The 26,375-nt window shown below is 39.2% G+C and overlaps 1 protein-coding gene and 1 long non-coding RNA gene across 3 annotated transcripts in view; one reads left to right on the top strand and one right to left on the bottom strand.

The window, feature by feature from the left end:
- Nucleotides 1-6,136: 6,136 nt before the first annotated feature.
- Nucleotides 6,137-26,375, bottom strand: part of usp30 (ubiquitin specific peptidase 30) — a 35,086-nt gene continuing 14,847 nt past the window's right edge. For both annotated transcript variants that reach the window (XM_042101415.1, XM_042101414.1), the window contains exons 3-13: nucleotides 18,520-18,687; nucleotides 16,291-16,394; nucleotides 12,640-12,738; nucleotides 12,476-12,521; nucleotides 12,295-12,389; nucleotides 10,217-10,276; nucleotides 10,037-10,123; nucleotides 9,782-9,853; nucleotides 7,648-7,828; nucleotides 7,444-7,549; nucleotides 6,137-7,182 (exon numbers count right to left, since the gene is read on the bottom strand). In XM_042101415.1, the coding sequence (XP_041957349.1) occupies nucleotides 6,936-7,182; nucleotides 7,444-7,549; nucleotides 7,648-7,828; nucleotides 9,782-9,853; nucleotides 10,037-10,123; nucleotides 10,217-10,276; nucleotides 12,295-12,389; nucleotides 12,476-12,521; nucleotides 12,640-12,738; nucleotides 16,291-16,394; nucleotides 18,520-18,687 (1,265 nt within the window). In that variant the 3' untranslated portion in view covers nucleotides 6,137-6,935. The remainder of the gene's footprint in view (nucleotides 7,183-7,443; nucleotides 7,550-7,647; nucleotides 7,829-9,781; nucleotides 9,854-10,036; nucleotides 10,124-10,216; nucleotides 10,277-12,294; nucleotides 12,390-12,475; nucleotides 12,522-12,639; nucleotides 12,739-16,290; nucleotides 16,395-18,519; nucleotides 18,688-26,375) is intronic.
- On the top strand, nucleotides 23,414-25,237 carry LOC121715594. The gene is made up of 3 exons (XR_006033640.1): nucleotides 23,414-23,885; nucleotides 24,827-24,883; nucleotides 25,165-25,237. It is a non-coding gene; the product is annotated as an uncharacterized LOC121715594 (long non-coding RNA).

Genomic DNA, 26,375 nt, shown 5'->3' with positions numbered 1-26,375 from the left:
TGGATTTGTGCCATTTCCTCTCCGCGGCTCTGAGTTCGGTGCGCTGCGATCGGAGGGTATCATTTAGCCATGGATGAGAATGTTTGGATATTTAGTTTATATATTAATGACCTTCCTCTGATTTACCCAGATGTCAATATCCAAATGTATGCGGACGATACAGTAATCTATACACATGCCAAAAATAGAGAACAGGCTGCTTTAAAACTTACTGCAGTCCTAAATAAAGTGTCAGATTGGCTAACTAGTAGCTGTCTGACTCTCAATGTAAGTAAAACTGTTGCTATGTATTTCTCTAAAAAGGGAAATGCACAGCAACAACCTGACATCTTGGTCAAAGGAGAGGTGATCAAAATTGTTGACCACTTTAAATACCTGGGCATAATCATTGATTCCAATTTAAATTTCAGAAAGCATATTAAGAAGATATCTAGAAATGTTAGAGCGAGTTTGATTACTTTTAGACATATTAGACATCAATTACCCTTACATGCTGCCGTCTTATTGTGCTACAAGCTGGTCCCAGGCAGGTGTGACCACTCTGAAACCCTTGTACTCTCTATACAAACAGGCTGTGAAAGTGCTTGATAAAAAAACAAGAAATTATCACCACTGTACTATTATAAAAAAACATAGCCTGTTAACATTTGACAGTTTTATTTGGTTCTCTGACATGTGCCTGATGTACAAATTGACCCATGATCTTGCACCACCACCACTTAAGCAATGTGTGTCATTCTGTAGAGACAATGTTAGGGTATCTAGGGCTGCAATGAGAGGAGACTGTTACACTACATTCAAAAAGACCACTTTTGGCCAATCAGCATTTTCATATCAAGCAATTAGAAAATGGAACTCATTATCAGAGACTCCATATCAGAGACTCTTTAAGTTTTAAACGTTTTAAAAAGTCTTTGAAGACATGGCTGAAGGACAATCAAGCTTGTGATCATTGATCTTTGTTTTTCACTTAGTTTTTCTTCTATTTGTAATGTTTATCTTGTTGTCTTTTCATGTCTGTGTTTGTTTATGTTTTTACTGTGCTTGAACATCCTGCCCATGGACTACAGGTGCAAATTAGCTATTTAGCTAACCCTGGTATAGAAGCTATTCTATGCATGGTCCCTGTCTAATAAACTAAACTAAAACAAAACTAATAAACTAAACTAAACTAAACATCAGTCCATTTTAAATGATCTCAGGCTCAGATAGTGTTTGCATTTCTGTATCATGTCCAAATAAAATGTATTCTTTGCATGGCAGAGTTTACACTAGCATGTGTGAATGAAGCATTAAACTGAGCTCATAGACAATGGTTATCAGAAGTTTTCCTGAGCCCATACAATGATTTTCTTTACAGAAAAAGGTCTGTAAATGCAGTCCAAAAGACCACGGCCAATATTTTATTTCAGCCCTGTCCCTTGTTTTAAAGGTTTCTTTCTGGATTCTCTGAATATGTTAATGCTATACTGTAAATCATGAAATTCTCAAATCCTTCAAAATTACATTATAAGAAACATTATTATATTGTTACATAATTTGCCCATACAGGTTACCTCCACATTGTTACTTCAGAGAGGTTCAGTCTCTCTGGGATGCTTTTAAAAAAATCCCCATTCATGGTTCCAGTTCACCTAATTAGTTGTAAAATGGTCATCCTCTTGTTGTCTTTATCATTACTCAACTTTTCCAGCTTTTTGTTGCCCCCTTCCCAACTTTACTAAGATGTGTTGCTGGCATCAAATTCAAAATGTGCTTATATTTTCATGAAATAATCAACTGTCTCTCCTTCAACAGTTGATATGTTGATTATGTCAATTAAATATAGGGTTGACATAATTTGTAAAATTCATTCAATCTTTCCCACTGCAACCAAACTGCTAAACTTGAGAATGTGAACTGCATCAAGGACTTATTGAATTATTAATTTGATCTCAGTATTATTTTTATGCTTGGTTACATGCTCTTATTTGTTTAAGTCCATACAGTAGGTGTTCCTGTGCACAAGCCTGTAGTGATACAGGTGCAGGTGAGGCAGGTAAGTATAATCCAAAAAAATGAAAAATCAAAATCACTGCACACTGATCACTATTAAAGTTGTTTTTTTATTTAGGAGCGAACAACGCGTTTCACCAAGCGCTTCATAAGGTTCGCTCTACACCATCCCCCAATCCCACAGGTGAATAAATCAGATACAATGTCACATGACCTTGTTGGGTACTAATTACATTTCAATCTTTTCTTGTTTTTGTACATTTCTCTACATTGCAAATACAAAAATAGAATCTGTAAATAAATCACCAGTGTTAAATTCATAAACAACATCTCTAAAATCTAGTTCATAAGTTCATCATAATTAATTCATAAGTTCATAAACAACATTTCTAAGAATTAGTTCATGAGTTTATAAACAACCTCAATTAGATCGTAAGTTAATAAACAACCTCAATAGTTCATACGTTTAAAAACCTCTAAGAATGATCACAATATCAAAACGTTCATATCATTAAGGACAGCATATCACCACTATTAGTTTGAATATAAGTAAAACATTTTTAAACATTAAGATAATTTGTACGTTAGTCCAGCATAGATAAAATCCCTAAAATGTCATCATATACTTTATCAAAATGGCAAGCCTGTTCTTCAGATTACAAAAACACACTCAAATCTTGTTTTTCATTAAGTCCATACGGTTCAACTGTATTCAGTTTGTGAATCCAATAGGCCTCCCTTTTTAGCAATTCTGGTTTTGTAGGAGTCGGATTCAATAAATCAATACTATTTTTTTGGCTGGCTTTTCAAATGCTTGATTAATCACTGTTTGGTCATATCCTCTTTCTGTGAATCTTTGAGACATTTCCTTGGCTTTGACCTTAAAATCTTCCTAATTGCTACAGATTCTTCTAAGTCTAGACAAACTGACCATAAGGAATATTCTTAGTCACATGGTCAGGGTGGAAACTTGACAAATGAAGGATCAGTTTCCTTCCTATAAACTGAGGTCTCCAATTTATTGTTATTGACTGTGACCGTAGTTCTAGGAAATGAATGCTTTTACAGTTACAGTATATTCCATTGTGAACCTCAAAGTAGGATATGTCTCATTTATATATTCATTAAAAAGACTCAATTCCTTTTAATAATTTTATTTCAAAATGAACTTTGTCGACAATTTTGGCTGTTACAATTTTGGCTGCAGTTTTTGAATTGAGTATCAAACTGTGCACATAGATGATGGTTATCAGAGGTTTTTTTGGGCTCATACAATGAGAGGTCTGGAAACAGGTCTGGTGTTGATGCAGTGTCATCTGAGGTCCAAAAGACCACGGCCATCCAATGTGTTTTTCAGCTCTTTCCCTTGTTTGCAAAGATTTCTCTGGATTCTCTGAATGTTTTAATTATGTCATAGATGATGAACTCCCCAAATACTTCACAATTTCATGTTAAGAAGCATTAAAGGGATACCAGGCAAGCCTGATGCTTTTTCTTTATGAAGCTCCCCCTACCGTCTGTACGTGTTGATATGTGTGCGAGTCCTCACTTGGTCTGAAGCTCTTTTCCTTTTCTTTGCATCTTCCGTCAAGGGTTTTCTCTGCTTATTCGCCAGCTCTGCCATTTTACACACGTTTGCAACAATCGCTAGCGTTTCGTTAGCCTGCCACTGTGCTGGGGATGCAGGATGTAAACGGATCCTGCTTCTCGCGATATGTGAGACTTTGTGATACTGAAGGTCGGCGGGTAGGATACACCGAACTTGCAAGTGGGATATTCTTCCTATGGGCAGTAGGGGCGGGTGAGAGAGCCTTCATTCATCCTGTAATGAGTAATTTAACCATATACCGACTTACAAAGATGATTAATTAACACGAAAATGTTGCCTGGTGTCCCTTTAACATTATTGATTCATCATTTGTGCACAGAGGTTTACACAGAGTGATGCATACCCTGAAAGTATTGTAAATCAGCTTTATATGGTCATTTATCCATGGTCTCTTGTGTGTCCTTGGACTCTATTGTCAACATTTGGTCATGAGCAAGTTGGGGTGCCAAAGCTTAATTAAAGAATAATAATGCTGACCAGACCTGGAGACCCCACGACAAGAGGCCACATCCCCACACCTTTATATTGCATATTCATACTGGGTTGAAACTATTGGTCACTCCTCCCATTGTTTGCAACTTACTTAAGGTTAAGACTTGCTTTGTATAGTAAGAGAATACTGGTGAAACCCTTGCTGGGGTGACACAAGTCCAAAAAGAATAAAAGCCTGTATCCTGATTATCTGAGTCTCCAGAGAAAATATGGTAGTAAAGATATGCCATCAAACCCTACATCTTTACTTCTAAGAGACCCTGCCTCTCTGGGATGCTCTTTTTCATAGCCAATCCTGTTGCCAGTTACCCTAATTAGTTGTGAAACATTCCTTTATCATTACACAACTTTTCTAGCATTTTGTAACCCCTGTCCCAACTTTTTTTAAAACATATTGCTGGTATCAAATTCAAAATGAACATATATTTTCCATGAAATAGTCAAATTTGTTATTTTCAACATTTGATATGTTGTCTGTGTCCTTTTTGCCACTAAAATAATAATTCAGTGGAAATGCATGGATTCCAGTTTCTTCCAGTAGCAGCAACTGGAATCCATGCATTTCCACTGAATTATTTTTGGAATCTGATCCCTTATCATACCTGTTCATTCTTACTCGTCGCTCGACTTATCGTAACTAAATTCAAGATGGCTGCAAACGCTAAACTTCGTGAAGATACTGTCTGTATAAATCGTCTTGTAAGTAAACTACCAGTGCTTTTTCAAAGTTCTCAATGTCTCGTTTTAAATGTCAGGGCCCTCGGAAGTCTACCAATGAAGTGTGGAGATACATTGAGCCTCGTAAATGGGTGTAAAACAGTGATTTATTTGCATGGCTAGCCTGATGCCGAAGCACCACTATTGAAAAAGCTGTTGGTAGCATCGGCTAACTAGCGCCAGATTTTGGAGTGCAGGGGACAAGCCGAGATGGGCTATGAGACATACGTTCACACTCGGTATCATGTTTCAATACACTTTAGGTCAATATCACACCGGAATTCTCCTTTAAGAGATTTGCAGATTATTACATTCTGTTTTATTCACATTTTACACAACGTCCCAACTTTTTCTGTTTTGGGGTTGTATGAAAAAACTGGAACTACTTTATTGGTGGGCTCATATCTAAAAGTTGACGTTTTAAAGAATTGAGGTTTTAAGAATGCATCAATTGGAAATTCAACCAAGCAGCGGTTCAAGTACGGGATACTGGACGACAGTGTTAGCACAAGTTAATGCATGTTTGAGGTGTGAATCTGTGACGCACCACTGAGTGGTCGTTACACCTCAAAGTGTAATAGAATTAGATTTTTTTTACTATGTGAAATCTATCCATGAAGTTTAATTGGTCATAGAATAAAAAAAACTTTTACATGTTTCATCCCATTTCACATCTTCTGAGTACAGTATTTTAAGTTCGCCTAATTGTCACGTTACATCTTTCCTGCATATATTCTTGTAGCCTTGAAATGTGTGCCATTGTCATTATAAGTTATTTAGTTACTTATAAATGGAGATTCAGATTATGTGTAGGATAAATTAATAGTAAAAAACAATGGCTACCATCTTAAAAATCTTTACTGTTTATGCTGGACCGTTAACCTGACCCTCGCCAGATGAATTTCGCTCCGCCTAGCTCCACTCATCCATCTGGAACCGATCCATTGAAGTGTTGCTTCAGAAGGCTGGGCCTAATCAAAAAATGTCTATGTCATCTATGAAACTCCCGCCCTGCGTCTTGATTGGCTGAACCATAAAGTTGGTTGCAGAAATCACTCTCAATGGAAAATGTCCCAGATGGATGTGAGTGAAGCTAGGCGGAGCTAAGCGGAACAAAATTCATCTGGCTAGGGTCAGGTTACTGGACCGTACCATCATCACACAAACCTATTGCAAGATGAAAAAACTAAAAAGCTGAGATTTAGGAGCATCTTCCCTCAGGTGATTGACTCCTCGATAGACATACTGTACCTACCACACTAATGCAAACTACACTTATTATGTGGGTGTTAAGCACTAGTAGTACACAAACTGGGTACTTACTTTTATGTTTTAAAAAAAGTTTATTTAGCGCTTTGACTTTGCACAGTCATGGAGATGACCAGGTTTACCCTATAATGGTAAAAAGGAAAATACACTGATTTCACAAAATATAACATGGTAAATTGCTGAACTGGTAGAAGAAAGTGTGCAGATTTCAAAATGATTTTAAGTGTGCCACTAATTTGTCCCGTCAGAATTGAGTAATTATGCAGCAACCACAATTAACATACTTAAACAAAAACAACTTCATATCAGACGCTTCATTTCAGAACAAACAAAAGCAATGCTCTGTGGTTGGACTTTAAGTCGAGACAATTTGTTTAAGACCCATTAGCCCCATGTGGTTTGGCAGTTTAAGATGCAATTTGTCCCATAATACTCAGTAATCTAATGCCTGGCTTGTGGGACAACATTATTAGAAACAGAGTATGCCTGCCTGATACATCTGAGACAACTATGTAGACATGTTACCTCACAAGAGCACAATAAACTTTTTCATGTCCTAGGTAATTATGTAGGCTCAGATCTACTTGTCTGTTTCAGTGTTATTTGGTAATGTGAGGTCACGGATCTCCCTGACAAGGGAACTTGTTCAAATGGTTAACGTGCATCATGGATGCTGTGAAAATTGTAATGCATACTTATATTTGTAAGACTGACATGTAACAAGACTTTACAGAAATTAGTACATCTGTGAAATGATACACCATGACAGACAGGGAGGGCTTTTTCCCAGTGGCACACAAGGTGTTTTGGTCCAAAATAATTTAATGATCACGCTTCCTTTGACCACCAGCTCCTACTCCTCTGTCTGGAGGGTGGGCTTACAGACTCTTTCATAGAACAGAAGGTAAGCACTTGATGACAGTGCCTCATGCAGGCTGGCCTTACGGACAGAGTCATCAGACACCCATAACCACTGAGAACTGAATGAAGAGGGGCAGTGAGGAGAAGCTGGACAACGTCTGTAGGTAACAAAGTGTCCAGAATGCATATCACCATGGTGAACTACAACTGCTGTCAATCTGAAGAGGTATTCCGAGCACCTGTGGATGAAGGACACACATAGCTGAATTTGTCAAATAAAGTGTGATTTCAAATCAAATGCAACCGATTCTTGCATGTTCAAAAATATGTTTATGCTAATTGACTGTGTAGTTTACAAATATTAAAGTGCAACTGAAGAGGGCAGTAAAGCACCATGCCAACATAAAATGACCATGGCCATAAGGATGTTAAGCTAAGTACATCAGATAATTTCACTGTAATAACATAACCTCAAAGATACATTTATAGAACTTCTGTACCTGTAGTCATGTACGAAGTTGGATGGATGGCTTAAAGTTGGAGAATGCAGAAAAACTGAAGGAAAGGGTCCTGTGGACCCAGGCTTTAAGTTGCTGTACTCTATGGCTGGAAACAAGTAATTTCATTCAGCACTGACTCTATTTACAGTAACTATCAAGTTGCTTTGTAAACTCAGTGTAAGGACAGCATTTCAGTCCACTTACCACTGTTCTGGGAATGAACAGATTGGGTAATGTCATTTGTCTGCTGGAGGCTTGAAGCACTGTGCTTATAACAATCCATGGACAAATACTCTGTGAAGTGTACATGCTCCTGCCTCTTGATAGGTGTGCCCTCACTGGACCAAGTCAACCTCTGCAAGTGGATGCAAAGGCACTGGGGGAGCTAGTGCAAGATGAGGTAAACAAAGTACATAATTAAAATATATGAAGACCAGTATTTAGCAGTCTTACATTAAGCACTACTCTTAGAAGGGTAAACCATTTAATCTTACTGATATGTTAGGGTGTGTGGCACATTTTTCAGGAAGCACAGGGACTTTTTTAACAAACATTTATAACTGCTGTAAATAATCAAGAACCTTTTGCTGAACCATTAATCCAATCTGGGTCAAAGACATGTTGTTTGTGCCTCTCATTACAAGTTAAAAGGAAGTCAGGGATGACAGTCCTCTTTGTCAATAATGTGAAATAGAAAATCACTGTTTTTCTTCAGGGGTGGGGAGTAGTGTTGTGCGGGCCGGATTATGACCCGCGGGTTCGGGTGAGACTGCTAGGTAAAATCGCGGGTTGCAGGTGGGTCGGGTCAAATTTGATAGATAGGCTAGTAACGTCCTGGGTTAACATACTTATGTGCCTATGCGGTAGGCTAAAGTGAAATTCACCCTCTCTCCTTCTCTCTCTCTTTCTCAAATGCACATGCACACCAGAGTTGATTGGATACAAAAATACCCCATTGGAGGGGACAAAGCCTATCCATATAATAAAAATAAACTAGAAAATGTAATGCCAGAGGAATTACAATAGTGGATGGAAAGCTGCTGGCTTAATGTTGGTAGGGAGATTCCTGGAAAAAAAAACATTGAATCACTTAATCTTTGAGTTCATACAAACCCTCATACCAAAAAAACCTTGTGTGTCAAAGTGTTCTTGAGATATAACACTCAAGGTGTTTTTCACATTGACATTTGACCTCCAACATCAATTCACTTCATCTTTGAGTCCATACAAACACTCAATCCAAATTTCAGGAATGTATGTCAAGGCATTTTTGAGATATCGCGCTCAGAGTATTCATGGATTTGACCTTTGACCTCCAACATCAGCTCACTTAATCTTTTGAGTCCATACAAATACTTGTACGAAATTGGAAGCATATGCGTCAAGTCGTTCTGGAGATATAATGCGCTAAGAATGAGATATGGCTGTGACTTTTATTTTGACAGACGGGAAACACTTAAACAGGATCTGTAGTTTTAGGGAGTGCCAGATTGTATGCATTAGAAGATGAGACAGTGGAATTCACCTGTGCCAGTGTTCTAATTAGCCCGGGAACTTCTCTGGGAGCTTAAAGAGTGCAGCTGGCTTTAGGCCATTATGACATCACAGCCATACAAGTCTATGGGGGAAAAATGAGCTTTTTGACATTTTTAATCCCCTATTTCTCAAAAAGTATAAACTTTTAAGAAAATCTGAAAAAGTAACTCTCTTGTCCAACTCCAGACCTACACAACGGTTATTTCAACATGTCTGTACGTTAAGCGGTTAGAGTCGCATTCATTCTTGAAAAGGTAAAAAGAAAAGGTTATGAGAAGAAGCCAGATTTCAAGATAGTGGATTCCATCCATTATAATAAATAGTTGTTTAAACTAATTATCCAGATGATCGCCTTAATTAGCATACATTTCATAAAACACCTAATGTACCCGAACAGATAACATTTAGATCCTAACCATGATTATCTGGCAAAGTCCCTGCTGCTATTGCGCGAGTTATTTGCACGCATGTTGCCACACTCCACAGCCGCTTACACTGGCCTGTAAGCCAATTGCGTTTACTTTATAGAAATTGTGCTGCCAAAATCCTCCTGGTCTTGGTCCTCACTAGCATCACTAGTGGGGAGCAATATGCTTTTGTATGCATTCTTTCGTGTTATGTTCAGAAATGTTCATGAAAAACCATATGCACATGAGGGAAAAGTAAAATATTCACTTGTTTTGAGTGGCAGGCCAAAATGAAAACTTAAACAAGAAAACTAAATATCCACATAAATAAAAGGGGTACGAGATGGCTACCTTGCCATGTTTCGGTTGTTTAATGAAAGTTGTGAGGTGGCTACCTTGCCAAGTTTCAGCTGCTTAATGAAAGTTGTCCTCTGACTTTCACCATTCAAAGACTCAGCTGCTTGCATCTACAGAAACACAATGGAAACACAATCCAATCACAACATGATTCACTAATTATGATGAAGATCTGTACGCAAAGACAATAACTAGGAGTAGAAAGCATCAAAATACATCTCTCATGGTTGCATTGAATACATCAGTCACTTTCACATGTTAGTATGACGGCTATGATCCCTGCGAAAATATACCTTTGTGCAATTTACACATTCCACTTCTCTGATGGTTTCTGATGAGATGAAATGTTGCAGACACTGGTCTAAAGTGATGGTTCGACCCTAAAATAAATAAATAAAGCTATATCACATCACAAATGCACATATACAAGTCATACTCTGTAAATCACAAGCAACAATAACATAGATTCTTACCAACAGCACTGAGGGAATAGTGAGGGATAGGCTGTCAAATGAGTCATATCGAACTGGGCTCTGCAAACAAAATTCAAGTGTTCAAATGAGAAACAAATTGCGGAGAGAACTCGGTCTGCCTATGATGTCATAATTTCAGGTTCAGTCTGTCAACCTACATGGTACACTGGACAATAAGATGCATACTGACCAAAAAGTTGTTAATTTATAGGAATTTATAGGATATTTCAACCCTTTTCAAACTGGTCCCTTTTTGGATCTAGAAAGCTACACGTGTCTTATCTCAATCAGTGCAAAGAAACTGTTGCAAATGAAAGAAACAGTATAGAAACCAGGGTTTCAGTTTTATTTTCATAGGAGTACTTTTGTTTCCGTTATTGGAATATGAGGAGAAAGTTAGGGTCAATACAGCGGGGAGACCATTTAGAAAACACTAAATCGAATGGTAGGATATGTGAAATTTAACAAAGCCTCAGTTCATGTCTCAAACATGGCGTGGTTTTCAACATTATCAATTAAAAAGCTAAACAAACGTAAACCTAAAAATGTGGATAGGGCAATAAATCAGGAAATGGATTTCAGTGCAAATTTTATTTAGCATGACAGCTCACGCTCAGGTAACCTTAACTCACAACCCAAGACCGGTAATACCGGTAGGTCTTTATAACAAATGTAGATCTGCATGCTGTTAAAGGCAATGAAAAGATACTATCAATCTTTAATATCATTAAAATGAGCAAACCGTACAAAGGTTTAGATAGGAGCAAGAGGGGAGCTGCCACTGTGTCCAAAAGTATATATAATGTAAACTTGTACACTCTGAAGAGGTGAGAGCCCAGTGTAAATAGTGACTTAGCCAGTTAACATGAAAATGCACAGTGTGTGATATCTGCTATGTGGAAAGTACTAAACTTCCAGATAATCTGCACGCCACCGCCTCTAACCGTAAATTCTGGTGCCCATGGACACAATTGAATGGATTCAAGGAGCTGCCAACCAACATTAAAAGAAATGAAAGATTCAGCAGTCAGGAAATAGGTATACAGGCTAATACTGGTAAACAGAGAGATAATCAAGGAAGTTAAAGGAGAATTCCGGTGTGATATTGACCTAAAGTGTATTGAAACATGATACCGAGTGTGAACGTATGTCTCATAGCCCATCTCGGCTTGTCCCCTGCACTCCAAAATCTGGCGCTAGTTAGCCGATGCTACGATCGCTCGACTTATCGTGAGCCATTGAGCCTCGTAAATGGGTGTAAAACAGTGATTTATTTGCATGGCTAGCCCGATGCCGAAGCACCACTATTGAAAAAGCTGTTGGTAGCATCGGCTAACTAGCGCCAGATTTTGGAGTGCAGGGGACAAGCCGAGATGGGCTATGAGACATACGTTCACACTCGGTATCATGTTTCAATACACTTTAGGTCAATATCACACCGGAATTCTCCTTTAAGAGATTTGCAGATTATTACATTCTGTTTTATTCACATTTTACACAACGTCCCAACTTTTTCTGTTTTGGGGTTGTATGAAAAAACTGGAACTACTTTATTGGTGGGCTCATATCTAAAAGTTGACGTTTTAAAGAATTGAGGTTTTAAGAATGCATCAATTGGAAATTCAACCAAGCAGTGGTTCAAGTACGGGATATTGGACGACAGTGTTAGCACAAGTTAATGCATGTTTGAGGTGTGAATCTGTGACGCACCACTGAGTGGTCGTTACACCTCAAAGTGTAATAGAATTAGATTTTTTTACTATGTTAAATCTATCCATGAAGTTTAATTGGTCATAGAATAAAAAAAAAGTTCACTTTTACATGTTTCATCCCATTTCACATCTTCTGAGTATTTTAAGTTCGCCTAATTGTCACATTACATCTTTCCTGCATATATTCTTGTAGCTAACTAGCGCCAGATTTTGGAGTGCAGGGGACAAGCCGAGATGGGCTATGAGACATACGTTCACACTCGGTATCATGTTTCAATACACTTTAGGTCAATATCACACCGGAATTCTCCTTTAACTGTAAACCAATAAAAAATCCCATCTAAAACACACCTCACAATAGCATACCTGTTGTTTGCAATGCTTGCACGCCATATAACTCATAAGCCGGCCATGAAAAGGGTGCTGGTTCCTCCACAGATTTGGAATGGAATGCAGTGGTCCTACCAAGACATCAGCAATAAACCTCATTTATGCCCAAAAAACCCCTCCCAATACAAAATAAAACTTTATGCCAAATAAATCTCACCTCGACCTCTACAGGATAAACTATTTTCTCTTGATTCTGAGGAACTCTACAGGAGGAGTACATTTCAGAGACAAAATACATTTCAGAGACAAAGGGCAGGAGGAGTACATTTCAGAGATTGAAAAGTAAACAATGAAGAAACATTTAGATGGTGGGTGTGTTACCTCCAGAGATTCCATATCAAACAAATGGATGACTGTGGTCTGGGGATCACGCTCCTCCTCCAGTGAGGAAGTAAGAACATGGAAGAGCTCGTGAGCATCCTAGGAGGTATGAGGAAATCACATGAAGTACTGCTAATAGCCCTACAGCTCTAAAAGACACAATAGGCAAAAGTGATCTTTAGTTATGTGTGTGTGAGACAGCTGTCAACATATCAGTGACGCCTTATGTTTCATTCAACATGGTAATGTACAGTAGCTCCTGACATATTACTGGTAAGTTAACCAGCACAACAATGCCAATTTACCTGTTCCTACACCTTTACTATAGCCTCACCTGCACCTTGCCTGAGGTGTTGGCAATGGAGCTTTTTTATTTCATGTGGACTTTTCACAGATTATGAGTGGAATAATCTGTTAAATGTACATTTTGCTTGTATTTGGACTTTTTATTGACCCACCAAACCCACTATGCTCCTATGAAACCCAATTCAATGCATTTTATGAGTACTTCAAGAACCATAAACATTCTTTGTCCACCTGTTGAACCGGTCATATCATTGACAATTCTCCCATGAGCAGAGGTGGAAAAAGTATGAAAATATTGTACTCAAGTAAAAGTACCAATACTTTGATGAAATATTACTCAAGTACAAGTTAAAATACCGATCTGAAAATGTACTCAAGTAAAAGTAAAAAGTAGTTCATTTAAAATGTACTTTAAGTAAAAGTTACTTAGTTACTTTTGTTTTGGGGGGGGGGGGGGGGTACCAAAACAACCTGTTTTACCAGAGACTTTCTAATGAGGAGAACAGCACTCAAAAAATCCTCCATAGTAATGCATGGGGTTGTCTATACATATCACAACCCTTCCGCGGCAAAACATCGACATGTGAATACATTGAGGCAATCATGTGGTGTGCTGTGAAGACATCGTGCCAATCATCTGTTGTGATCTCGTCGCTGAAGCAAGATTGGTGTCGTGAAGCCTTACGCACACGCATTTCTGCCGAAATAGATGCCCGATAAGTGCCCAAAAAGCGTTGCAATATGGCCGCCGAGTGGAGGTACTTGCCTAAAAGGACTTTGGTCCTAGCTCGAGTTGCTGCAGCCAGCAGCTAAGGCAGCCATGTTCATGCTCCCACTGTCTAGCGCTGTAGCTGCAGCAACTCGAGCTAGGTAAAACCGATTGTTTCAGTTTTGTTCATACCGACAGTACTCTGTGATGTTGAGAAATGTCAAAAATGTGAAAAATCACCGGAGTTCTCCTTTAAGTTTGAGCAGTAGTTGATTTTCAAAGTTAGTTGCACTCATCCTTGGTCGCTTTGCAGTGAACAGTAATCCAGCACAACTGAAAAGCCCTTCACAGGCAGCTGAGGCAGGCAGGCCAATGTTGAGTTGCAGAGAGATTTTTTATATTTGGAAACGAGCAGAAGGTTCAGCAGATTAAAGGGCGTCGAACTGGGGGGGGGGGAAGTGGGAAGTATAGGGCCCCAATGGAGGAGAGGGCCCTTGAAATGTGGAATACGGGGGGCACAACATTTTCACCAGGCATTAGTAATAACTCATGTAATTCACACATAAAAAATCCAAACAACTCCATAAGTAGAGTCATGTGTAATGAAGTGGAATAACACAGGGGAAAAGTATTGAACACGCTAAGAAAAAGCACTAAGGCAAGGAAAGGGAAGGAACGAGCTGGAATCTGTAAGTAGTTAGAGAGTAGTTATCCTTTCTATCTGTTCAAATTAATATAAGCTTGGTTAGTAGCCTACATATTGATGGGCTATAAAAAGGTTTTTCATTACCAAGGTGTCACACAAGAAACATGTCATGATGGATAAAAGCAAAAAGCTCTCCCAAGACCTTTGCAACCTTATTGTTGCAAAACATATACAGTATCAATGAAACTGGTTACAGATGCATTTCAAAACTTCAGAAAGTGGAAGGAACATCACTGCATCATCAACCGGCCATGCACAGGATCTCCTCGCAATATTTCTGACCAGGGAGTCAGAAGGATATTCAATTCCAAGAGCCAAGGACCACTCGGAGAAAGCTCCAGAAAGACTTGAAGGCAGCCGTTCTGGAAGTAACTAAGGATCAAGATTCACAAGAGGGACCCCTGGAATCTGTTTAGAACAATGGGCCAAAATCACACCTGATACTGCGACTACTGAGTTTTGTCATACAGGAAATGTCTTGAAGCCGTCATTACAAACAAAGGCTTTTCCACAAAGTATTGAAGAAATTTCAGTAGGCACGTTCAATACTTTTTTCCTGTGTCATTCCACTTTATTACACATAACTCTTATGTTTGGATTTTTTATATGTGTGTTAATAAAATGTGTGGTGAAAATTTTGAATAGACTCACTGGAAGTTTAGGCTAATTACTGAAAAAACATTTAAGCGTTCAATACTTATTTCCACCATATATTTTTATTTTACCTGGATATTTTAACTTCCAAATTAAATGCCAAAATGAATGTCAGACAAAATTTAAAGTTTGACTGACTGGATTTTGTATACAACATAGTGAAAACTGTCTAAGGTTACTCTCACTCTCCCTTGCTAAAGAGCTAAATGGTTTAGTCCACCTGCACGATTCATAAGGTAGTCTATCTTTTGTTTATTTAGTTGAGCATCGCTAGGCCTAGTGGACCGCTAATTGTTGTGCTGCTGGTGGTCAGGTTACCAAAAACAAAGGCCAAAACAGGAAAAAGAGAGACATTAAAATGAGGGGAAACAACTGCTAATAAACTTCTTTTCAAAGAAAGGTGAGCACAAACGTCAAAACACAAAATCCCATGGTGTTTGCTTGACTATCTCAGCAATCATTAGAGCTAAAACGAACTGAGACAACCCAATGAAATAGCGGAAAATACATACACATGTAATCTGATGCATCTCGTGATCCAGCTCCATCTACATCACTTTCAGAAAGACTGCATGGCGCCAGCTTGATTCATGTCCTGTTGTAGGCTAGCCTACATGCTGATCATTATCACTAGGCTAGTGGTTTAGGGCACGCTTTTTTTTCTCTTCCTTTCCGTTTTCGTTAGTCTTAACTTTTTTACGGATGGGATTTTTGATGTAGCGAAGTACAATAATTCACTCAAAATTTAATCAAGTAAAATGTAAAATACCGATTTTATAAACTACTTTACAATACAAAATACAGTACACAGAAAAACTTCTCAATACAGTAACGTGAGTAAATGTATTTCGTTACTTTCCACCTCTGCCCATGAGATATTACATTTATTAAATTAGCAGACACTGTTGTCCAAAGTGATTTACATATGTCAACTATATTACAGGGGATTATATGTCCCCGTAGCAATTTAGGGTAAAGTGCCTTGGTCAAGGGCACAACGGTGTAATTGAACTTACAACCTTCAGGCTACTGCACGCTAGCCCTGCTCCTTAACCCCTACACTACCACTGCCCTATGATATACCTTGCTCATGCTGCTTGAACCTGATATTTATTCCTATATTTATGACTTTGTTTTGCATTGAGTCTGTTTCAATTCAGTTCACACAGACAAATACATACAGTATGCTACAGTTAGGGACATCAGTGAAGAAAAAAGTAATAATACCATATTACAGTGCAACACTATCTTAACACAGCAATGTTCCATTACCTACCTGCTCTTCAAATAAGCTGATATGCCATCTGTGGAGTCTTAGGACATCTAGGAGGCACCCGGCATCCAAAACATCATCATCTATGGGATTATGGCTGGACAGAGCTACAGATTAGGGGTTTAACCTTTTATTTAACTGACTTTCAGATTATATACACTACGAGTCAAAAGTTTGGACAAATGAGTAGCTGTGTCCAAACTTTTGACTAGTAGTGTACATAACTAAAACAGTACTGATTCACTGAATACAACTTTCATTATCATACACACACATTTGCTTCTGCCCAAGTCTAACATTTCTAGGGCTGCCAACTCTCAAGCATTGGCCGGGAGACTCACTCATTTGATTGGCATCACACGCTCTCACGCCACACCCCCGATTTCTCACGCTGAAGTGTGAACTCGGTCGGTCAAATAACTGACAAATGAGTTTATGTGTGCTAGGGTGACAAGGCGTCCAGGCCTTTTTACAGGGGCACGTGCCCCAATACTGAACTGCTGTGCGCCAGTAAAATCTCAAGTCCAGGTTCAAATAAATTGCTCGCGGAGTACTCGTCACACAGATATCACACAGCATATCACATGAACGTGCGGAATCTAAGCTTTCCAATCATGCCAAGTTGCTGCTGCTGCCAATCTCTAGGTATGTTGAAGGGTATGTGATGATGTGGGGTTATTTTAATTCCAAAGGCCAAAGGAACTTATTCAGGATGCATTTATCTTGGATCCATGAAATAACTAGCCTTTAAAAATAAAAATCTGCCTGCCTCTATGAGAATTTAACATAGGGGTGTGTATACTTATGTCCCCTGTATTTTAAGAAAGAACGTGTATTTAGTCACGATACATTATTCATTTACAAAGAAAATTGGTGTCCTTAAAGGTTGGATTTTTCCTCATTTTTTAAAATGAAGGCATTAAGTATTATATTAAGCATCGCTTTGGACAAAGGCGTCTGCCAAATCCCATAACCATAACCATTAAGATTTCCAAAAGATGAATTTTTTATTCTTCTTTTTAGTCAACTTTAGCATGGGTGTGTAAACTTATTCTCACAACTGTATAGATGGATTACAATGACCAAGATGGCTTATCTTAGATGTTCTGAAATGCACACTATTTTTGACAATTTCTGAACTGTGAAATTCAGCAAATATGCTTTGTGGTTGTGAATTTATTGCAGTATCATAACTATTCTACCTGTGTGTACATGGTTAAAATTCTGAAGTGCAAAATAGTTTAGGCTACAGCACAAATATTTTTATCCATAGATAAAAATAAGCAAGTCTGCAAGCCTCTGAATTTCTTTTCAAAGTGCACCAGATTGATGCATTTAAATGTGCAACATTTTCTTTTGGGGGAGCATGCCCTGACCCCCCTAGGATGACACAGCATTGGAGCAACGCAGGTTCAGGCTGAGGATACCCCTTTGGTCTTTGGCCACTAGTCCCTTCTGGTGTCCAAAAACGTTTATTTCAATTTATTTTGTTTGGTAAGGATTAGAATTTATGTAAATAAGTGGTTCTCATTCTTTAGAATTTCAGTGGTCCTAGTAGATCCCTTTGGTACCCCAATGTTAATTTAACTTTGGGACCCTGGTCCCTACACTGAGAACCACTAAAATATGGTAAATGGTATAATTTGCTATATACATACTTGCATTTTTTGTAGAATTGTAATAATGCTTAATGAGCCAAAACAAAAATGTGCTGTGTACGTGTAGCCTGGCTAACGTCAGACCTCATCTCATTGAGATGGGGTCTGGGAACTAGACATTCATTTTCTCATATTTGAAAAGAGGTTTACGAATGCCCAGAGCCGTTTATTGGGTGCTACGAATGTCTATCAAATGGGTCTGTACGTAGCTCATAGCGGCTTCGGTGTGTCGTCATCGTCTTGCTGCCCTCCCTCCGTTCTGTGATTGGTCCCCTAACTGAGGCGAAAATTTGCTCCATGGAATCCAGGCTGCCTAGCAGCATGAATAAAATCGCGCGCGTAAGGCAGCATGGGAAAACCCAGGCTAGTGTACGTGGCCAAATTTTGGTTGGCCCCACCGAATCATACTCCAAGGTTTTTTGAAAAGTTGGCAGCCCAGCAGTTCATGTTCACTTTCCACATAGCGGTTGTATGTCTTACTTATCACTTATTGTCTAAAAGTCTAAAATGGTGTGAGTATGTACAGTAAGAACGAGATGATTTCTGTTTCATTTATATTTGTAGTCTTTCTTACCTCTGAGCAGCTGCAGCAGAGTTGTGGACAGCCCCCTTTCAAGCCTGCCCTGCCCTCTTTCTGAAAACTCCTGAAGCCATCTTATAAAGGAGGGGCATGATGCCAAGCCTTGAAGTAAAGCATTCAGGAAGCAAGTATTCCCCAAATTCAACAAGCCAGGCACTAAACCTGTGAGAAGGAAAGCCATCTCAATTAAATGCATTTTCAGTGGTATTAAAGTACTCAAGTCATTTTTTTTCCCACTCAGAGATAACCAAGATGACTTATGCTGTGACGTGTGTATAGTGAACATTATATCTTCAGAACTCGTTGCCATAGAAGTAAATTACACATTCACGATGAGACATTTGTTGTGGTTTGGCAGTCATCGTTTTTGCAAGCACTCCAATCAGAATAAGGCTAACTTGCATGGTATGCTGTGGCCATTTATGATCCGATATTTCGGGAGGGAGTGGGAGTAGCCAAGATGTCCGCAACAGGTAGTTTAGGTGCAGGTGGCTCAGGAATACTCCTGGCACTATTAATTTATTGTCTGCTTTCAAAGTTTGTAGATACTGGAACAAAATTACAGTGGGTCCCAGTTAAGAATTGACACTTCATTCACCATCAAGGTGATTCACACAGCTGGGTGAAATGTAAGTACAACTGCAGCCGCTTGGGGGCAGCATAGTCCGCAGGGCTGTGATTGGCCGAGTTTTCAGTTTGTTTCTCTGTGTTTTTAGCAGCCCCTGCAACATGCTAGTCCACTGTAGCCTATAAGCTTTGTCCATAATGTTAAACATAGTTTTGGATTCAGTGGCAAGATTTCTTGATTGTACAGTGCCTGCCTGTCTCTCAGTAATGTTTTAAAATGAGAGCTTCGTCAGCTGGCAGTAGGCTACTTTGTCGGCAGTCATGAGAAGTTCGCTTGCTAACAGAACATAAATATGCTGCCCAGAAACCTCGTGAATAGTTCTGATTTTTTTTACTACACTAACGAGGTTGAAATATAGCCTTTGCCTACAGCATCTCCTTAACAGTAATGTTAACAAAATGACAGCATTCATATGACAAAGGAAAACGAATTCGGTCACTCAAGACTGCCACAGCAACCAGTGTAGGCCTACTCGAAGCAGATAGCGTTGTCTGACGGTCGAGTGGGTTAATGCACGTATTCCCAGAACAGGTCTGCAACTTTCAGACAGTTTGAATCTGGGCAGGAGCAGAGCCATATAAAGGCCTAGGCCTATTGTTATCATTTTTTGCAAGGTGTTGCTCCTTTGCAAGACGTTTGGTAATTAATTGATAGCTGTTTTTGTGACACGTTAAACATTCTTCATAATGAGCGCATACGGGGAGTAAAACGACTTGTTGCCGTTTTGGGACATAAGCTTAAGCTTTTTCACGTCAAGGTGGTATGTGTTGTTAGGCCTACAGCTTCAGAAAGCTGCAGGGGAGCGCGGGGCACAAAGTAACGCGGGGTTAAATGTAACATGGACTTTTTTCCTAGTTGCAGATGGTTGATCGGGACATTGGTCAGTTAACCACATTACTATGAGACGGTGTTCCACAAATGTTCAGTCCGTATGGACGTGTTTTTCTTATCTTAAAAGAAACGTGACCCAGCGGGGTTATTTGTAACGCGCCGTTACAACTGTAGGCTGCAAATGGTTGCAATACAAAAACATGCGCGTTTAGTTAGTTTTGTGATGTTTTGCACTTTTGCCTCATGTGTTTTCAGGTTTGAGGGCTTTTTTTTGCCAAGATTGACCTTGGTTAGACTCTGCATATGTTATTTCTCCGTATGGAAAATAAAGTAAATTTTCGACACACGTCTGTTATAAGTTCAATAACAAGTGTTCCTTGTTAAAACATGTGACTAGTGAAACTCACTGCTTGTGAAAGAAGGGGATGAGGGAGGGGGGCTTAACGTGAAAAAGCTTAATGTCCCAAAACGGCAACGAGTCGTTTTAGGGCCTGTCCACACGGAGACGCTTTTTAGGTTAAACGCAGAGGTTTTGCTTCGTCTTGGCCGAGCGTCCAAACGAATCCTGTAAACGCACTGCCCGAAACCGCACTTTTCTGAAACCTGGTCCCAGAGTGGAAAAATCTGAAACCATAGCCCGTTTGAATTCGTTTAGACAGCGAAACCGCACATCCTGCTTGCGTATCGATGAGGTCATCGCCACACCTCAGCTGCCCTGGACTTGCACTTATAGTATAGCCTAACAATACTAGTTTTCATACATGACATTACCTACGATTACACTCCGTAAGATAAATATCACAACTGGTGCTGCGCAGCGCCGATAGCTTATGACTTGGTGGACTGAACACTGTTTTTTCCGGTGTTTTTTTTTATGCATTCTAGCTACTGTCAGTGACGCGAGAGAACTTAAGTTATTAGGAAAGTGCGGTGTAAGTTTAGGCTACATTCATTTGTGCGTAGTGCCAGTGTCATTCATTTATTTTACATGTCTTACAACATATATACATGCATTCACAGTCGAGTGAAATCAGATATAAGTATACAAAGACGCTTAGAACTCACGTTAAGCCGATGGTAGCACACTGAATGCAAATGCACAATTTGATGCAGGCAAACGTATTGACTGTTACTAACGAAGGTTTTATAGCAATATTATAAATGTGGCGACAAAATAGCCTAGAACTTGGGTAAGCCTTGCGTTTAGTAGCCTAATTGCGGTGATAGCCAAAACTAATGTGAATCACGGACTATCCTACAACCAAAGAAAGTAAAGGTGATTAGTAGGCCTACCTGCGTTAGCCAAATAAAGGACGGGTCTGCACCCTTCACAAACCGTAAAAAAAAGTTTATTAGTTTTACAGTTGACTACAGTTGACAGTTCATCATCAGTCCACACAAACAATTCTGGTTTCCTTGCACTTATGAGGCCTGGGGTATGAAGTAACCAGTGTTGGGCAAGTTACTTCAAAATCGAAACGTATTATGCATTACTTATTACTGTCATTTCAAAGTAATTTGTTACATTATAATATTACTGTCTCTGAATTGTAAGGCATTACACTACTATTGCATTACTTTTAAGTTACTTTCACCAAAATATCTGGAAATATGGATTTGCCATTCGAAATGCAGTTTATTACGCTCAATCATAGTCAGAATTTTGTTAAAAACCGACAAAAGGTCAAAGTCTGGTAAATTGTGATATAAATGGCCTACTGACCATTGTGGTGCCCTAAGTGAGTGGTTTTGAGTGAGTGACATTTAAATGATAACTCAAAAACCTAAAGTAAAATAAAAGGTATATTATTTACAGACCATTACTGTGTTTTTAAACATTCATGCTGTTTTCTTATAAATGGTGCACTGTCACTTTAAGAGCATTGATCTTTACGTTCTCATAATGCCTTTTTGCCAGCTCTTGTTTACAAGCCTTGTTTGTTGAGTTACATTGATAGCACAATATTAACAATAATATGCACGAGCGGTGGCACTGCCAGGCTACACAATCTTTTTTCTGCATTTCTATCCCTTTATTCTCTTTAAGTTCAATTGTGAATTCAAGTTCACAGCACAAAGCTGACATGCACTAGAAGTTTGTGTTTAATCAAGAATCAAAAAGATTAGCGTGGCACCACTTTAGATGTTTCATTAAATGACTTGTGCTATTTCGCGAGGCATAGTGAGATCTTTCGGTTTCGCACAAAGTGAAGAACTATTATGTTCTTCATATCCTTGTCTCTGAGCGTAGGCTTATGTCCATCCCGCAAATAGAGTCCGCTGCAGCCACAGTCATCTTCAACCAGTATCAGGAGATAACGTTCTACTATTTTGCGCGGATTTTTTCTCCTGTTGTTCTCGCGGTGGTGTTTGCGAATATGTATCAAAACAAAACACTGCTTAATTTTTGGTTAAAATGCATTGTAACGCGCGTTACTGAAGTTTTGTACCAATTTTTTTTGTAATGCCTTACATTACCGCGTTACCGCAAACAGCAATATATTACAGTAATTACATTACTTTTGTAACGCATTACTCCCAACACTGGAAGTAACGTGTTGAGTCGTGTTGAGATGGATCCGTTTGGACGCAAATATTCTTGATACGATTCCAGGGAAGACAGAGGAAAAAAAGATCGGTTTGGTACGCGTGGACTAGGCCTTAGGCTAGGCCTACTCCCCGCAGGCCTTAATAATGGTAGGCTACAGGAAGTGGGGGGAGGGTATGGGATGACCAGAGCCGTCATCTATCGTCTTTCCAGGCACACACAGCTCGTTACCATATAGCCCATTGACTGCCTTAACAGATAGGCTCTGCTCTTGGGTTTGGCCTCACATTGAACTCAATCCTCTTGTTGCTTGCAGTTTGTTAATAAAGCGATGCAGATTACATTATTTATTTCTGATTAATTGCGTCTTTTGATGTCTTTTGCAACATTTGCTTGTTAGGCTGGGCTACTGTCAATGTCCTGTACAGGTCAATGTTCAACAATTGCTGGTAGGCTACAGGCTATTAATCAATTAGGGACTGTTCGTTATTTATTTAAGGGGCTACCGGAGGAGTTTTGGGAACGTTAGTCAAAAAAGACGTGACCCTCCCTGTTCCCTCGCCAGCAAGAACATTTTCTATGACCCTCCAAAGTGATTGAGAAAAAACGCATGACCCTCCCCAGTCCCAACAATTTATTGATGCCTTACGGTACCGATCCACTTGCACGACACTTCATTTTGTCGCGTCTCATTCCACTCTAGTCCCGTGGGTGACGTCAAGCGACTTTAACGCGCCCGCAAAGCATTCCGGGAAGGCAGCGCTGCATTTGAAAATATGTCGCGCGTCAAAAAGCTGGGCGAAGCCCATCTTTATGCAAATGAATTAGCCTCTCACATCTAAAAATGGCGTCTCTTCCGTTTTGCTATGTTAAGACGGATCGCTACTTCCGGTCATGCGGAATACCATTCACGGTGAATGGCAATAGCACAGATGATTTGCACAAGGCGGTATTATGTACCTCTGTGTACCAACAGCAGATAACAACAACCATATTTGAGCTTTCATAATTTTCCCCGCAATGTGGACCGTAGAAGAAAATGGATTCAAGCCATCAGGAGAGAGGAAGGCCCACTGTTTAACGTCTCTAATAGTCGTTTCTAGTATGCATTTCCATAGCAGTGACCTGTACAAAACACCTAGTGGTTTTAACAAACCAGAGTTAAACAAGACGCGGTACCTTTTGTTTTTTCATGGGTCTCTGACACAACCCAAGCCAGGAAGTCTGTTTTTGAGAGGACAACTGAGAGACTGGGGTTTGATGTTAATGAAGTCCAACAACCTTGTGGAAATGAAGATGTTGATGTTGCTAGCTTAGCTACGGACCACGACTACGACGCACGACCATCCCCTGGTAAGATTTGATCTGAGTAGATGAACTGGCAAGGAGATAAATAGCCAGGTGTACATTTGCATATACATTATGTTTATTTGGAGGATTTTACTGGCTCTGTGCACTAGATAATGAGTACTTAAATTGTACCAAAAACGTAAGAAATAACATTACAATGTGCAAGTGTTAAGCTTCTTAAAACCATGGGTGACTGATTAGCACTGATGTGTGCCAGTCTGCTCGGTTTCAAGTTGATATTAAACACAAATTTAGCTTCCACCTTTTTCCTAAATACACCAGCCTACGGCAATGTATGAAAGACGAACTTCGTGTTTGTGTTATGGTGGGTGAACGGCACACGTTTCTCGCTCGTTGTAATCGCTTTTAAAAAGCACCTAAAGATGAATGCTTCAGCTGCTGTAAGTGTTTTACGCTTCTTAAACACGTGGGCAGCTCCAAGGAGCACTGCTGTGTGCCAGTCTGCTCTGTTTCAAGTAGATATTTACGTGATTTTAGCTTCCACCCGCATACGTGCACTACGTGGAGTTTGTCTCTATAGTGCTGCACAGAGCCAATAGCCCTAGGTAACAAAGCAAAGATATAGATAGTAATGTTAGCTAGGTTTAGACAGCAAATTGTGTTAGTGTGTCTGTTTTAAACTAAACAAGAGATTATTTCATACATTTATATTTCATACACCTTTTACTGAAACACAGATTATTGTGATGTTATTTTGTGTCACAGCACTCATAACTTACTACAGTATGTCATCATTGCACACTACAGTAATTGTAGTGTACTGTAATAATTAATAAGTATTGTTGTTTACGGTTAGCAGGATGTCAGCATCAGGAAAATAAGCTATTCTTGATATGGACTGAGTTTAAAGAGGTGCTGTGATCTGTTTCATTATTTCTCTACTTTTTCTCTACTTGTCTATTTGTTTGCATCAGGTACAGTAGGTGCATAGGATGCAGCTCACACGAGGATAGTGGAACTGGAGGTGCTGGTGTTGTCACGTGAGTATTTTCACTTCCCTGCTCTTCTATATGCATACGCACGCACGCACTCCCACATGCTAAGTTGTTAGTAATTATCACTGAATCCAAAATCAAGAAAATACATCGAGAAATATGTCACACACACATGCACACCCACATGCTGATCAACAGAATAATTGTAAAACAGACAAATTGAAAATTGAACAAAGCACGCACACATGCACATACACACACACACACTATTGAAGAAATACGTCCATAAATGTGGAATGATAAAAAATATCTAATTTGTCTTTCAGAACTTCAATGAAGGACTCGTCTCACCAAATCCTCTCCTCTACACGGAAATGTCTGACTTGGTGTCAGTGACTGCAATGTACCTACATAAAAGGCAATCTTACATAAAAAGCCAAGCTGGTGTATAATTGATTAAATGCCTCGTGTGTATATCTGTCCTTCATATAACCATCATTTGTATGATATCCAAAACATTTCCCCATAAAACACACCTAACTTTCACAAGTTAGGCTCCTTACTGTAGTCTACACAGGAAGGTGCATTTGTTATTAACATTGCAAGATGCTCAAACATCGCCCAGGTCTCAGGCATCGACACTGTTGCAAGTAAGATGTCATCCTTCAATCAACTAGGCTTCAGTGACGTTTAGCACGAAAAACAGGGTAGGTAGCGTTTGTTTGTCAATAATTGATGCATACTCTAGACAACGTTTTTGTTGACAAACCAGTGTTGCATCTTTTTAATATTATTTGGCCAACGCACCCCCTTCAAAAAGACTGTTGTAAACAATAGCTATTTTGACGTACTTGTTCCTTTTGCCCCTGACAGATTCAATGTTCACTACACCTCGTTTGTGCGGCTCCTCGTTTTTTCTAAGAGATTGGTAGCACAACGACATCTCACAACGACACTACCATCTAGGCCTACTACGTTGGACATTATACAACAACAACATGCACGTAATAATTTCAAAATAAAATACTGGATCATTTCTTTACACAGCTTTATTGAAGTGCATTTACAAGCTGTTTGGATCTGACGTTAGCCACCTAGCTAGCTGACATCAACATTACCTTCACAAAACATAAACTGTTCATGGAACAATCTATATCTACAATCCAATTCTGAGGGTTTAGTAGAAGTAGGCTACAGGATCATTTTGTTACTGCTTTATTGAAGTGCATTTACAAGCTGTTGTGTCTTATCTAGTATTATCCATCTAGTTATCTGGTATTAGCCATCTAGCTAGCTGACTGACTTTACCTTCATATTTGTATATAAATTGTTCATGGAACAATTTACATCCCCGATCCAGTTTGGATCACTTAGTTTTCGTGTGATGTTCCACAATATCTACCATCTGTGACAGATTAATATTTGGCAGATGCCGCAAATTCCTTGTAAACTTGTAGATAGCTCCGATAACCTTAGTTTCTCCATAAGACATTGTTAACCGGAAATGAGTTTACGGCTTATCGATATTCAAAATGGC

Source organism: Alosa sapidissima, chromosome 8 (genome assembly GCF_018492685.1).
Source record: "Alosa sapidissima isolate fAloSap1 chromosome 8, fAloSap1.pri, whole genome shotgun sequence".
Lineage (NCBI taxonomy): Eukaryota > Metazoa > Chordata > Actinopteri > Clupeiformes > Clupeidae > Alosa > Alosa sapidissima.
Note: the sequence above shows the minus strand (reverse complement) of the source record. Positions and strands in the feature narration are given on the sequence as shown.